The 14254-nt window shown below is 36.9% G+C and overlaps 1 protein-coding gene across 6 annotated transcripts in view; it reads left to right on the top strand.

The window, feature by feature from the left end:
* TMTC1 (transmembrane O-mannosyltransferase targeting cadherins 1) overlaps window positions 1-14254 on the top strand; it is a 340352-nt gene that overhangs the window by 312871 nt on the left and 13227 nt on the right. For all 6 annotated transcript variants that reach the window (XM_069094886.1, XM_069094883.1, XM_069094881.1 and 3 more), the window contains 4 exons: window positions 3280-3415; window positions 5023-5167; window positions 7718-7855; window positions 8903-9025. In XM_069094886.1, the coding sequence (XP_068950987.1) occupies window positions 3280-3415; window positions 5023-5167; window positions 7718-7855; window positions 8903-9025 (542 nt within the window). The remainder of the gene's footprint in view (window positions 1-3279; window positions 3416-5022; window positions 5168-7717; window positions 7856-8902; window positions 9026-14254) is intronic.

A 14254-nucleotide genomic window follows, 5' to 3' on the forward strand; every position in this document is an offset into this window, starting at 1 on the left:
TCAAAGAGATTTTACAGTGGAAGGGAGGTGGGAAGAACATGAACCTTGTCCTCATTTGAATTGGCTCAAAGAGGGAATAAAGTACTCTCAGTTGGGTATAGAAATTTATCTTAATACACAATAAAATAGGAAGGGAAGGAAATAAGGGGTAGAGGGGGAAGGGTGACGATAGAAGGGAGAGCAGGACTAAAAGTCAGAAGCAAAACACTTGAGGAGGGACAGGACAAAATGGAGAAAGAGTAGGATAAACAGGAGTGAGGGAAATACAATGGTGGGAAATACATAGCTGGTAAGCGTTACTGTGAAAAAAATTTACAAGTTTCTCTGATAAAGACTTCATTTCTCAAATATATAGAAAACAGATTTAAATTTATAAAAAAGAGCCATGCCTCAATTTGATGAGGACTGGCTATTAGGTTTGGCAGGGACTCTGATCTTATCTTAAGACCAGAACCTGTGATTCAGTCTGGAAAGAATTCAGCTCAGCCTTACTTGGAGTCAGAGTTGAAAAAGTTTATTTTACGCTTTACAGCAGGCAAGGATCCTTAGGGGACCTGCAAGTGAAAGGGGGCACAGGCTTTTACTTTTAAAGGGTAGGGCTGCCATTGTCAGGGCTGACCTGATGGATGTAAGGGACTTCAGTGCATAGATAAAAGTTAGGGTTGACTGAGAAGAACTTGTGACTCAGTGCATAGATAAAAGTTTGAGGAGTTTAACTTGGAGATGAGATTTGGGCCAGACGGGAGGAGTCATGAGGAGATTAAGCAAGGACAAAGGAGTCACAAGTTGTTGCCTAGGCAGAGTGTGGATAGGGGGAAGGGGCAGAGTTTGAGGCTGGGAAAGGTATTTTACAGACTGGTTTTACAAATTGCTATTACAGTTTTACAATACAAATTGCAATTACAATTGTACAAACTGGTTTTACAAATTGATATTACAGACTGATGTTGCTAATTGGTTTTACAAATTGCTGTTACAGATATAGATCCCAAACACCCCATCAAATTGATAAATGGTCAAAGAATATGAACAGCCAGTTTTCAGACAAAATAATCAAAGCTATCTATAGTCATGTGAAAATATGTTCTAAATAACTATTGATTATAGAATCGCAACAACTCTGAGCTACCACCACACACTATCACATTGGTTAATATAACTGAAAAAGAAAAGGACAAATATTGGAGGGGATGTGGGGAAATTAAAACACAGATCCACTACTGATGAATTTGAATACTGATTCAACCATTCTGTAGAGCAATCCCAAAAGGCTATACTACTATAAAAACTCTTTGACCAAATAAAACCATTATGTATCCCAAAAAGATTTAAAAAAAGGAAAAGGACCTATATGTATAAAAATATTTATAGCAGCTTTTTTGTGGTGGCAAAGAATTAGAAATGGTGGGGATGTTCACCAACTGGGGAATAGCTGAACAAGTTGTATATGATTGTGATGGAATACTATTATATGGATGGAATACTGTTATAAGAAATGAAGAGCAGGATACTCTCAGAAAAACTGGGAAGACTTACATGAACTGATGCAAAATGAAATGAGCAGAACAAGGAGAACATTGCACATAGTAATAGCAATATTGTCTGATGATGTACTGTGAAGAACTTAACTATTCTCAGCAATACAATTATCTAAGACAGTTCTGAAGGACTAATAATGAAAGGGGCTGTCTATCTCCAGAAAAAACTAGTGGAGCCTGAATGCAAATCAAAGATACTTTTTTCTTTAGTTTCTTTATTTTTCTTGTTTTTTTCTATGTTCTCTTTCGCAGCATGATATATCAGCAATGCAATATTCACAATGCCTACGGAAATTACAGATATGCTGATGTAGTTATCAATCACAAATATATCAGGCTTGCTATATGGGGGATAAAGAGAGAACATTTATTAAAATACCAAAAGACTGAGTCCCAAAACCAGAAAGTCAAAGCCATCAGAGTAGTTATGAAATTGGAACAGGTAGATAAAGTATAAAGCACCCACATTCTCAAGCCTTTAAAACAGAACAGGCTACCTCAAGCAAAGGTCCTCCTCTCCCCACTCACAGCAACCACCCAGCGTCCAGGAAGCATGCTCCCAGCAGTTCTGGCCCCTTGCAGTCCCCAGCAGGAGTCCTTAGCAGAAATTCTGGCTGGCTCATAAAGTGGTTCGCTCTTCCGCTGCCGCTGCCTCTGCTGCTGCTGCTGCCATTGCCACCACTGCTAGCCACCGCAGGAACTCTAGCTTGGCTTCCACTTCCTCTTGCCCCACCCCTTCATGCTACGTCAGCAAGTCCAATGGGGCATGGAAGATCTTTAAATCCCATAACCCTTACACATGATTTACATAGAAATGTGTTATGTATGACTACGTATTCATCACCTATGTCAAATTGCTTGCCTTCTCAATGGGGGTGGGGGAGGGAGGGAGAGAATTTGAAACTCATAATTTGAAAAAGAATTATAATTTTTTTACAATGTAATTAGGAAAAAATAAAATACTAAATTTTAAAAATAATATAATATTTGCCTTCACATATAATATTTGCTTTTACACACACTGATCTATTCTCCATTTTCTTTTCTTCCTACCCTCTCCAGTTTTATGTGGCTTTACTTAAAACCTCTCTTTGCCTGGAACATGCTCCACCATCTGTGGAAGTTACTGCTTTTAAGACCCATTTCAAATGCCACTTATCTCATGAATATTTCTCTCACCACTACCATCAATTTCCCCTCCTTTTCTCCCTGCTTAACATTCTGCTTTCTATCTTAACTATTTGGGTACTCATTACCTCTTTTCCACAACAACAAGTAGCTCCAGAGGACAGAACTAGGATCAATGCACCAAACTGATAAGAAGGCAGATTCTAAATCAAGAAAAACTTTCTAATAATCAGAATAGTTCTAAAGATTGAACTCTCCAGTGATGAGCATTTAAATACAAATATAGTCAGAGATATTGTAAAGGAGATAATTCATTAGAAAAGAGATTATGCCAATGACTTCTAATATCTCAGCTCTTAAGATTTAATGATTTCTTTTTATTTATCTTGCCTAGCCCTTACTTGAGATGCTAATAAGCTGCTTTCAATTTAAATATTCTGCAACTTAGTTAAATAATCCCCAAACCAGGAATCAGGAAGGTCAAGAAGCAGACTGATTTATAGTTTGCTAATATTGATCAATTTAATTATACAAGTAGAAGAGAAATTAAAATACTCAAGTATTTGACAACTTTAGGACATCCAGGTCTCAGCAACCTCTTCTCTGATTTCAGGGGCTCCAGAAAGTGCAATGTACCATTACCAACAGGCCATCCAACTTAGCCCACATCATCATGTGGCCATGGTTAACCTTGGAAGACTCTACAGGTCTTTGGGAGAGAACAAAGAAGCTGAGGAATGGTACAAACGGTAAGCATGTGAAGTTGAAAAAAAAGTTGTTCCTTCTTCCAACTTGTCTTGAAAAAAAACATTTGCAATTCTTTGAAGCTCCTCATAAATTCAACTTTCATTTTTCTGGCCATTTGCCTAATACTTTTCCCTTGGTAATGCTGGGAAAGAGGACATGACAGCTGGCTTGAAATGTTTGAGCAGCTGTTGCTTTGAAAAAGATTAATTACATTTAATATGTGTCATTCCAGAGGATAGAAGTGGGATGCAGATATCATCTCAACACATATTTTACTAGTTGAGTAAGCTAATGAAGTTAGTTGTGTTAGTTATTTCTTTACTCAGACTTTTCTTTGAGTTTGGTTTGCAGAAAGGCTACACTAAAACTTTTATACAGTTTTTCACTTAGCCAAAAGACTGTCAGTAGTCTTCTCATCCTTGATCTAAAAGGAGGATGAATAGGGGTGCAGAGTCTCTGAAAAGATATGAAAATCCTTTCAGCAGAGGAGCACTAAAATAAGTATAATATAAAACTTCTTCATGACTATGTGGTGTTCCCCCATTTAGTGAATCTTAGCTTCCCTAGACTCAGGTCCTGAAGAGCATTTTTTTCTTTATTTTCCATATTTTTCAGAAGCCTGAGAATTGCGTAGGCTTTCCCCTACACCTTCCCATGTCACCCATCACCTTTTGGTTTGTTTAGCAAGAAAAGCTCTTAAACACTAGCCATGATCTATTAATTTCTCTTATTAGTCCAAATAGCCCTGAATGATGAATGGTATTGTAGCTTTCCAGAGAAAACAATGAAATATACTATTGTCCTTGTCTATACTTGTTTGCATGGTTACCTCAGATGGTGAAATGTTTCAGTAGAAGTCACCATATTTCAGAAATCACAGACTAGATAACCCAAGTCAGCTATATTAAAAAATAAATAAATCCATGTGAAAGAATGCAGATGGATCAGCACAAATCCATTGCCTCTCCTAGAAAAGACCCTTCACACATGTATTCTTGAATAAATAAAATGACTCAGCAGAGTCATCTCTTTATTAAAAGGAAAATATTGATTATATACCTTCTTGAGGGCAGGAATTGTTTCATTTTTTGACTCTGTATTGCTAGCCCGTAGCACAGTGCCTGGCATATCGAATCCTTATCGAATGCTGATTGATAAATTATCTATTTCCTTTATCTTGATACAAACAGAAATAATAAAATATAAACAAAGCATCTTAAGAGAGATAGTCCTTTCCAAGTATAAATGTCCCTGAAACATGCCTTGTTTTTTTCTCCAAGTTTTGCAGAACAAATTCTTTGATTTATTTATTTTTGCTTTTTGGAGGGCAATTGGGGTTGTGACTTGCCCAAGGTCACACAGCTAGTTTTTTGTGTTAAGTGTCTGAGGTCACACTTGAACTCAAGGTCCCCCTGACTTCAGGGCCGATGCTCTATTCACTGCACCACCTAGCTGCTCCAAAACATGCCTCTTAAAGGCAAATGTTATGGAGTGATATGAACAAGAATCACCCAAAATGAAGTTTGAAGGGCTAACAATCTGAACAGAACACAAATCCAAGGAAGAATGAAAGTGAAAAAAAGATATTGTGCTCTTTCTTAACATGTAGGGCCCTGGATATAACACAATCAGCTGAAATACTGTCCCCTTTGGGAGCACTGTATTACAACACTGGAAGGTATGAAGAAGCATTACAGATTTACCGTGAAGCTGCAACACTCCAGCCTTCAGCTAAGGAAATACAGCTGGCCCTGGTAAGAAAAATTGAATCCAAAGATAAGGGGGATTTTTAAGAACTGGTTGACATCCAGGAATTGGTAGTACTCTGTTCTGAGACGAATTTGGGAAAATGAAGACATTTGAGCCAAAAGGCAAATTTGATTCTCACCTGGGAGATCTTAAATGGAAAAATGCCATCTACAAGAAAATGGAAAGAAAGGAGCAGATTGGGGAGACTTTGTAGCCCTGCTCAAGACTAATGAGCTTTTTGACCTAGAAGGAATATAATGGCTCTTAGGTACACTTGGTACTTTTCTCTATTTTACGGAGTTTATGTCAGAGAAAAAGTAATTAGCATTATCTGTTCTGGCCTGGAAATATAATAATTAACACAGTCCTTACTCTCAGGGAGCTTTCAATCTAGTAAGAATGAAGAGACCCAAATACAAATACATGAAAATACAAATCAAAATGCAGGTAATAGTATAGGAGGAGTCAAACAAAATATCTTGAGAAATTAAAGCAGGAGGAAAATTAAGACTTCAGGAGAGGGAGGTGAAGGGAGAAAGGGGTTTGGAAGGGATGGAGGAGGGGGAGGGAAACAAGCATTCAGTGAAGGCTTCATGTAGAAGGTGGCTCTTGAACTGGACCTTAAAAAAGGAAGGACCTCCAACCAAAGGTACATTTGGATGATGTTTGGTATATGTGTTTATTTATTTATTTATTTTTTTAAGCAATCGGGGTTAAGTATCTTGCTCAAGGTTACACAGCCAGTTATTTCTGGGTGTGGTGCTGAGTGTCTGAGCCCGGGATTCGATCTCCAGGTCTTCTCAACACTGGAGCCGGTGCTCTTACTTGCTGTGCTACCTGGCCGCCCCTGGTATATGTGTTTATTGAAAAGATATGTGGGGGTAACACTGAGTATAGAGAGGTGAATAAGAATTCAGGTCCCAGTGTGACTATAATATTTATTTTGGCCATAAGGTCAATGCAGTCTTGGGAGGAAAGTTGTTTAGGTTACTGTTTGAGTAACTATGGGCTCAGAGGGAATATAAATAGCAACTATTGCTTTTTTGGCCAGAAACCCTGAGGGACTTCCTCTTACAGGTTAATTTTCTTTTTGACCAGGTAAAAGAGGCCATTCTTTGCCTCATTTTTTACCCATCACTGTTTGGGCATTGCCCCAGACAAACTGAGACCTGGGAAATACCTTGGTTTAAAAAGGCCAAGGTCTCCCACGGCATCCTGGGTCATCTCCACTTATCCTGATCTATATCTTGCCACTGGACCCATATGGCTCTGGAGGAGAAAGTGAGGCTGGTGATTTTGTACAGCCCTCCTTACTTAAATCCTTTGCTTGTAAGTCATGGTATCACCTTCCTGATGTCATGGCCCTCTTTGAGAATGAAGGACAAATAAGAAAAACGTGATTATAGTAACTTGAAGTCCCCAGTTAGGAAAATTCCTAATAGTAAGACAGGTTTGGCTCACTGATCAATTAAAATTTTTGTTTAACTCTGGTCAACCACTAGCCTCTTTATGTTTGAGGCAAAAATGAGGATACAAGAAAATATTTAGGTAAAATAAGTGAGCAGAATATATTACTGTGTCTCTTGCTGGACAGGTATGATGAGGGAAAGTTGGGGAAAAGGTAAATTTTGGGGGTTACCTTCCCTCAGTTCTTGAAGAGGTAGGTAAGACCAGTACCTTCAGTCTTAGTCCTCGTTCAGAGATGTATACTGTGCCTAATGGCCTACTTTAATCTCTCTGACACACCTCTGTCCTCCTCTATTTATATTTTTGCCTGTTGCCTCTGTGTCTCTGATTCTTTCCATTTTGGCTTGTTAAATCCTGAGTAGGACTTCGAAGTCTACCCATAGCTTCTGTTGCCATTCAGTCACTTTAGTCCCCACTTCTTTCTCCTTTCTTGCAGCCTGTGTGTATCTCTGTAAGAACTTTCAAGCATGACTGAACCCTGTCCTCCAACTCAACCCTGTCCTACAACTCAAGGATCTTTATAGTCCCAAATCATTTTTTTGTGACTGACAGGGAAGGATACCAGACAATTATCAAAACCCAATAAGACAAAAATAAGAACAATGTGTTATTAACCCAATTAGTGGCATTCTTTCAGTCAAGAAACCCTGGCATCTACAGTATTCTATTTATTTTCTCTTCAGGTGCTACCAAGTGTTGAATTCATTCACCCAAGATACTCATACCCAAATCATCAGTCTTTGCTCTTCTTACTCATTAATGCAGCAACAAATGAAACTTACCTATTAGCACACTCACCTGTTAAAACTATAAAAATCTATACAGAACTGGAAGTCTAGGTAAAAATCTTTCATCCTCAAAGGACTACCTTAGCAGATATTCCTTGCCAGTGACCTAAGGTATAAGAAGAAAACCAGAGACTGTCAAATGGTTAGTGCAACAATATCAGTGAATTACTAGATAAGCTCTGAAAATCCTTAAACCAAAACATTGTTAATATATACTGAATTACAAAGGTAAGTAAAAAAAATATTTAGAAGGAACTCCTAAAGAATATTTAAAAAACAAAACATTGAAATTGATTTTAGGCTCAGGTTTTAGCTGTGATGGGACAGACAGAAGAAGCTGAAAAAATGACCAACCACATTGTATCAGAAGAGGCTGAATGCCTGGAATGTTATCGCCTGTTGTCAGCAATATACAGCAAGCAAGAACATTACCGCAAGGTACTGTGGTTCTTGAGTAAGGTGTTGTTTTTGCTTTTAAATGTTCTCTGGGTCCACTAGTAAGAGCAGATAAGTGGATAAAGAGCTTCTAAATTCAAACATGGATAAAAGCTGGGTTCTCTTGGGATTATTCATATCACTGAGTATCTTACATGTATTTTTTAACCAGATGCCTCTATGACTAGTTATAATGCAATTTCTATCTTTAATCAACAATATTGCTTTGGACTTAATAGTATTTTTCCTTCAAAAAAACTAACAATCTTCTTATACATTATTAGCTCTTTATTTTCACTCTCAAAATAATACTGTAATATTACCAAAGTTGTACAGTTATGGAGATTGCAACCTCCTGTATGTCCATCCTTTATGACTCTTGTTCATATTCTCCACAAATTCATCCAGCATTCTGGAAATCTTTCTTTGATTTCCCCTGTCATTTATAAAGATACTTATGGAACATTTGAGCTGTTTACTTGTCGTCTTTCACCTTTGAAATGTGACTAGCACCTACAGGCAGGTAGATGGTGCAGTGGAAAGAATGCTGGGCCAGGAATCAGGAAGACTTGAGTTCAAATGTGACCCCAGATACTTACTAGCTGTGCAGTTCTGCAGAAGTCACTTAACCTCTATTTGCTTCAGTATCCTCATCTATAAAGTAGGGACAGCACTCCACTTTAGGATAATAGTCCCTCCCTCTTAGGATTGTTGTGAGAATAAAAAAAAGATGATAATTGTAAAGTGCTTAGCACAATGCCTAGCACATAATAAGCACTATATAGATGTTAGCTATATGGTTATTTTTTTTCTCACATATTCCAATTGGTACTGATTTATAAAGGGCAAAACTGAGATATGGGAAAGTGAAAGGACTTCTTGAAGATCAGACTATTTGTCAGTGGCAAAGTTAGGATTAGTGTCTAGGTCTTTTGATATTCATTGTCCTATACTCTTCAGTACTAAACAAATGCCACATAAATAATGTTATATTAAGTGGATTTTAACAATATAGAATTCTTTCTTATGTTAACTTTTTTACTTCTTTAGGCAGTAGAAGCTATAGATAAAGCTCTCCAGCTAAAGCCAAAGGACCCTAAAGTCATATCTGAGCTTTTCTTCACAAAAGGAAACCAACTAAGGGAACAGAATTTTCTTGATAAAGCATTTGAGGTATGTTGAATTGCTCTAAGATGCTCCTTTTTTTAAATTCAGTGATTATAACGAGTTAGAGTTCTCCAACATGGCATGGTGGGGGCTGTGTTGACAAGGAGGCAGCGCCAGCCCCAACTCTGGTGGATCCTCATAGAGAGGTTTTATGTGCAGGTCTTTTGATAGGGTATGTTTGTTTTTCAAGGATTATCCTTGATGAGTTTATGGAGACTTTTCATCAGTTGGCTGAAGAGTTTTGTGGGTATTTCAGTCATAGCAACTATTGAAAACATCCATTAAATCATAGAGGAGTTATCTGAATCGGTGAAGGGAATATCCAAAATAATGGAATTTCAAATTCTTGAAGTTATACAGAATAAAATTTCAAATATAACCAGTATGCTTAAGAAATGTGGTTACCTGACTAATTGAACTTAATTTTTTTTATCAAATGCTTTATTAATTTCTAATTTACATCATTCATTTCCACAAGATTTTGAGTTACAAATTTTCTCCCTGTTTTTCCCCCTACCCACCACCCTAAAATAGCAATCCCACTGGATACGCCCTCCTCCAATCTGCTATCTCCCATATCTTCTCCCATATCCCCTCTGACTTTTCAGTAGGGCACAGTAGATCTCTATGCCCCAGTGCCTCTATACCTTATTTCCCAGTTACATATAAAATAATATTAATAAGAGTATATACATATATATGTATATTTAAACATTTGATTTTAAAACTTTGAATTCCAGATTCATTCCCGTCCTCCCTTGTCACCCACCCTTACTGGGAAGATAAGAAATTCAGTATAGGTTGTACATGTGTAGCTATACAAAACATTTCCATAGTGGATATATTGTAAAAGACTGACTATATTTCCCTCTCTCCTATCCCACCTCCCAATTGTTCTATTCTCTACTTTGATCCTGTCCCTTTTCAAAAGCAGGTGCTTCCAACTTCCCTCCCCACCAGCCTGCCCTCCCTTCCATCATCCCCCCTCTCATCCCCGTCCCACCTACTCTCCTGTAGGGTGAGATACCCTATTTAGTGCATATTTCATTCCCTCCCTGAGCCAAATTCAATGAGAATAAGGTTGACCCATTCCCTTTTGCCTTCCTGTTCTTCCCCTCCATTGTAACCATTTTCCCCTGCCTCTTCTATATGAGATAGTTTTCCCCATTCTGTCTCTCTCCATCTCCTTTCATTATACTCCTCTCTCGCCTGTTAATTTCACCTTTCAAGTATCATCCCTTCCTATTAAATTGGTCCTGTGCCCTCTATCTATTATACCTGTACACATATATACACACATTCACATATGTATTCATACATCCATATACCCTCCTATATAGACATATATATATGTATATATACATTTATATTCCTTTCAACTATTCTCATACTGAGAAAAGTTTCATAAGTTACAATTATCATTTTTCCATGTAGGGATGTAAATAGTTCAACTTTAGTAAGCTCCTTATGATGTCTTTTCCCTGTTTACCTTCTCCTGCTTCTCTTGCTTCTTGTATCTGAATGTCAGATTTTCTATTCAACTCTGGTTTGTTCATCAAGAATGCTTAAAAGTCCTCTATTCCATGAAGGACCATATTTTCCCCTGAAACATGATACTCAGTTTTTCTTGGTAGGTGATTCTTGGTTTTAATCCCAGCTCCTTTGACCTCTGGAATATCATATTCCAAGCCCTTCAATCACTTAGTGTAGAAGCTGCTAGATCCTGTGTTATCCTGATTGTGTTTCCACAATATTCAAATTGTTTCTTCTGGGCTGCTTGTAATATTTTCTCCTTCATCTGGGAACTCTGAAAGCTGGCTATAATATTCCTAGGAGTTTTCTTTTTGGGATCTTTTTCAGGAGGTGATGCATGGATTCTTTCAACCTCTATTTTGCCCTCTGGTTCTAAAACATCGGGGCAGTTTTCCTTGAGAATTTTTTGAAGGATGATTTCTAGATTCTTTTTTGACTATGGCTTTCAGGTAGTCCAATAATTTTTTCAATGATCTCTTCTGGATATATTTTCCATGTCAGTGCTTTACCCAATGAGATATTTCACATTGCCTTCTATTTTTTCATTTGTTTGGATCTGTTTAATAGTATCTTGATTTCTCATAAAGTCACTAGCTACCATTTGCTCCAATCTAATTCTGAAGGAATGATTCTCTTCAGTGAGCTTTTGAGATTCTTTTTCCATTTGGCAAATTTGGCTTTTTAAGGCATTCTTCTCCTCATTACCTTTTTGAACCTCTTATGCCATTTGAGTTAGTCTATTTTTTTAGGTATTATTTTCTTCAGTCAGTTAACCTCAGCAGGAGGTTAGCTTCTCTGTGTCATTTTGTGGGTTCTGTAGCTCCAAAGTTTGTTCAGAGTCACCTTTTAGATGATTTGGAGAAGGTGGGAGCCGGAGCCCTGTGGAAGTCCTGTTTCTATCCCACCATCTTGACTCCGCCCCTCTAATTGAACTTTCTTACTGATTGTTTTCCTTTCATACATTTTAGGAAATATTTCTAAATACATTATTCTCATTTCTTGTCTTATGAATATACTTATATAGCATATAAGCATAATATGTAATAATAATATAAGTATATATGTATAATAAGCATAACTGAATCTTTTTAAAAAAATAATAATTGACCATCTAATAATACCTTAGAGTCATCATTCTGATCATTAGCTTGACCTTCAAGAACCTCTATAACTTTATTCCAATCTACCTTTCCAGGTTTTTCTATACAATTACTTACCTGCATGAACACTACAGTACAATTGAACTAGTCAACTGAATCCCATGGACATGTCTTGAATATTCAGATTATGTCTCTATGCTCTGTCCATTGTCCCTTCCCAGAACACCTTATCCACCCTATTCTCTACCTATTTGAATTACATCCATCCTTCAAGGCTCAATTCAAGTTCAACCTCTACCATAATTACCATTTTCTGTCTGTCTAAGCCCAGATTGATTTCTCTCTTCAATGAAATACTAACCATCTATTGTTTATCCCACTTAGTTGAAACAATTGTAACTCATAATATTCTAACATCATAATTTTGAATACAAATGAATATACAATTATATGTGAAAAATCTGTGATTTTATCAGTGGAGGAAACTCTTGGTATATCAAGTCCCTCCAGCAAGACAGATTGTAACTATACACAATTTAGATAAATTCTAGGAAGTTCCTTGAGGTACATTGAACTTGGGCATGACTGTAATCACCCACCTAGTTTTTTGAGGACAGGATTTTAATTTAGGGATCCATTTCCAAACCTAGCACTTTATCCCCTATGCCATGTCACATCTTACAAACAAATATGTGTGTTTGTATATAAGCGTATGTTTGTGTGTGTACAAATACATATAAATTCACGCACAGATAAATATGCTTGAACACATGAAGAATCTATGATTAGTCAGGCAAAACTTATTGTGCAAAGTTCTACACCAAGGTAGATTACCACCATATATAATTTAGATAAGTTCTCAAAAGTAGGATGTATTCTCTAAGAGTTATTTTCCCTTTCTCTTTTTCTTTCCTTCTTTCTTTTTCTTTCCTTCCTTCTTTTTTTTTTTAAATAAATCCCTTATTTGAATTTGTTTTCTTGTCATTCCATTCAACAAGGATTTATTAGACACCTACCATATATAATGCTTTAAGATTTGTAAAATTTATAAATACAATCCCATTTGAGCTGTTCAGTTTGCTATTCAATATTCAAAAATGAATCAAAGTCCTTTCGTCGAGAATAAAATTAATTAGTCATAACACTGTTTTGGTTCTACTGTCTTATTGTTATTACTTTTGGTAAATCTAGATAGGCTAAGAAAAAAAGCTAAACTGTTTATCCTAAGTAAAGCCAAATTAAATGAAGTTTAACCCTGCCAAATATAAAGCATTTCATTTAACTTCAAAATAATCGGTTGTGTAAGAAAATAAATTAGTGCAAACTTGACAGTGAGACATTTGAAAAAGATCAGAAGATTTGAGTTGATCAGAAATTTAATATGATAAATTAGTGTGACAGCATTGCTTTAAAAAAAAAAAAAGCTAATGGAATCTTGATCCGTGTTAATAAAAGTATACTGTGCCAAACCTTAAGCCCATTTTACTTTGGAGTTCTTAGATTGGAATACAATAGATCCCTGTCCAAGCACCACTTAATGGCTATTTTTGGGCCCTCCTGACTCAGAGTGAATGTATATAGAAACTGTTGCTCTTTTGGCCAGCAACCCTGAGGGTCTTCCCCTGCTAGTTTGATTTTTTTTTAATTAAAGGGGCCATCCCTTGACTCACTTCTTAAAGAGGTCTAATCACTGAATGGGTGTTGCCTCACTCAAAGTGAGAACCTGAAAAGACCTTAGGCTGAAAAGAACATGGTCTCCTATGGCATCCTGGACCATCTTCAGTTGTACTGATGAATATTTGGCCACTGGACCCACATGGCTCTGGGGGAGAAAGTGAAGCTGGTGGCCTTGCACAGTCCTCCCTCACTCAAATCAAAGTCAACTGCAAGTCATGTTATCATCTCCCTGATGAGAACAAAGGATATTTTTTGTTGTTCTTTTTTTGAGAACAAAGGACAAACACAACAACAACAATACTGTGCAGATCAAGGGATATAATAGTTTTGTTTTAAATCTGCTATGGTCAGACTGACTACATCTGGTTGGCAAACCTTCAATTCTTCAAACATCCAAAGGAGGATGATCAAAATGGTAAAGGAATCAAGAAAGATATTTGTCAGGAACATTGAAGGAATAGGGGATATTTGGTAACTACCTTCAAATATTTGAAGAATTGCCCTTTGGAAGATGGGATTAGACATTCTGTATAGTTCCAAACAATAGGCAGGCAAACAACAAGCATTTATTAAGTCCAGGCTCTGTACTAAGTGTTAGGGAAAAAAAAAACAATAAAATTGAACTTGGACCAAAGTTGCAGCAAGATGAATTTCAGCTCAGTATGTGAACTTTCTCTAATAGAACTGTCTTAAAATGAAACAGTCCATTTTTAAATTAACAAAATCCTTTATTAGTAGACATATTTAAACAAAGATTAGATAAGTACCTATTAGGGATGTTGTGTCAGAGTGAGGCTGAAGCAACCAATCTCCCAGATTCCTTTCCAGTTCTATGATTCTATTAGTGTTACTTGTACTAGTAATTAGTAGCAGTTTTGCTGCTGCTGCTGCTACTAGTACTACTACTACTATTACGATCTACAGT

This window comes from Petaurus breviceps, unplaced genomic scaffold (genome assembly GCF_028583685.1).
Source record: "Petaurus breviceps papuanus isolate PSGF00001 unplaced genomic scaffold, PetGlider_PUasm1.0 221, whole genome shotgun sequence".
Lineage (NCBI taxonomy): Eukaryota > Metazoa > Chordata > Mammalia > Diprotodontia > Petauridae > Petaurus > Petaurus breviceps.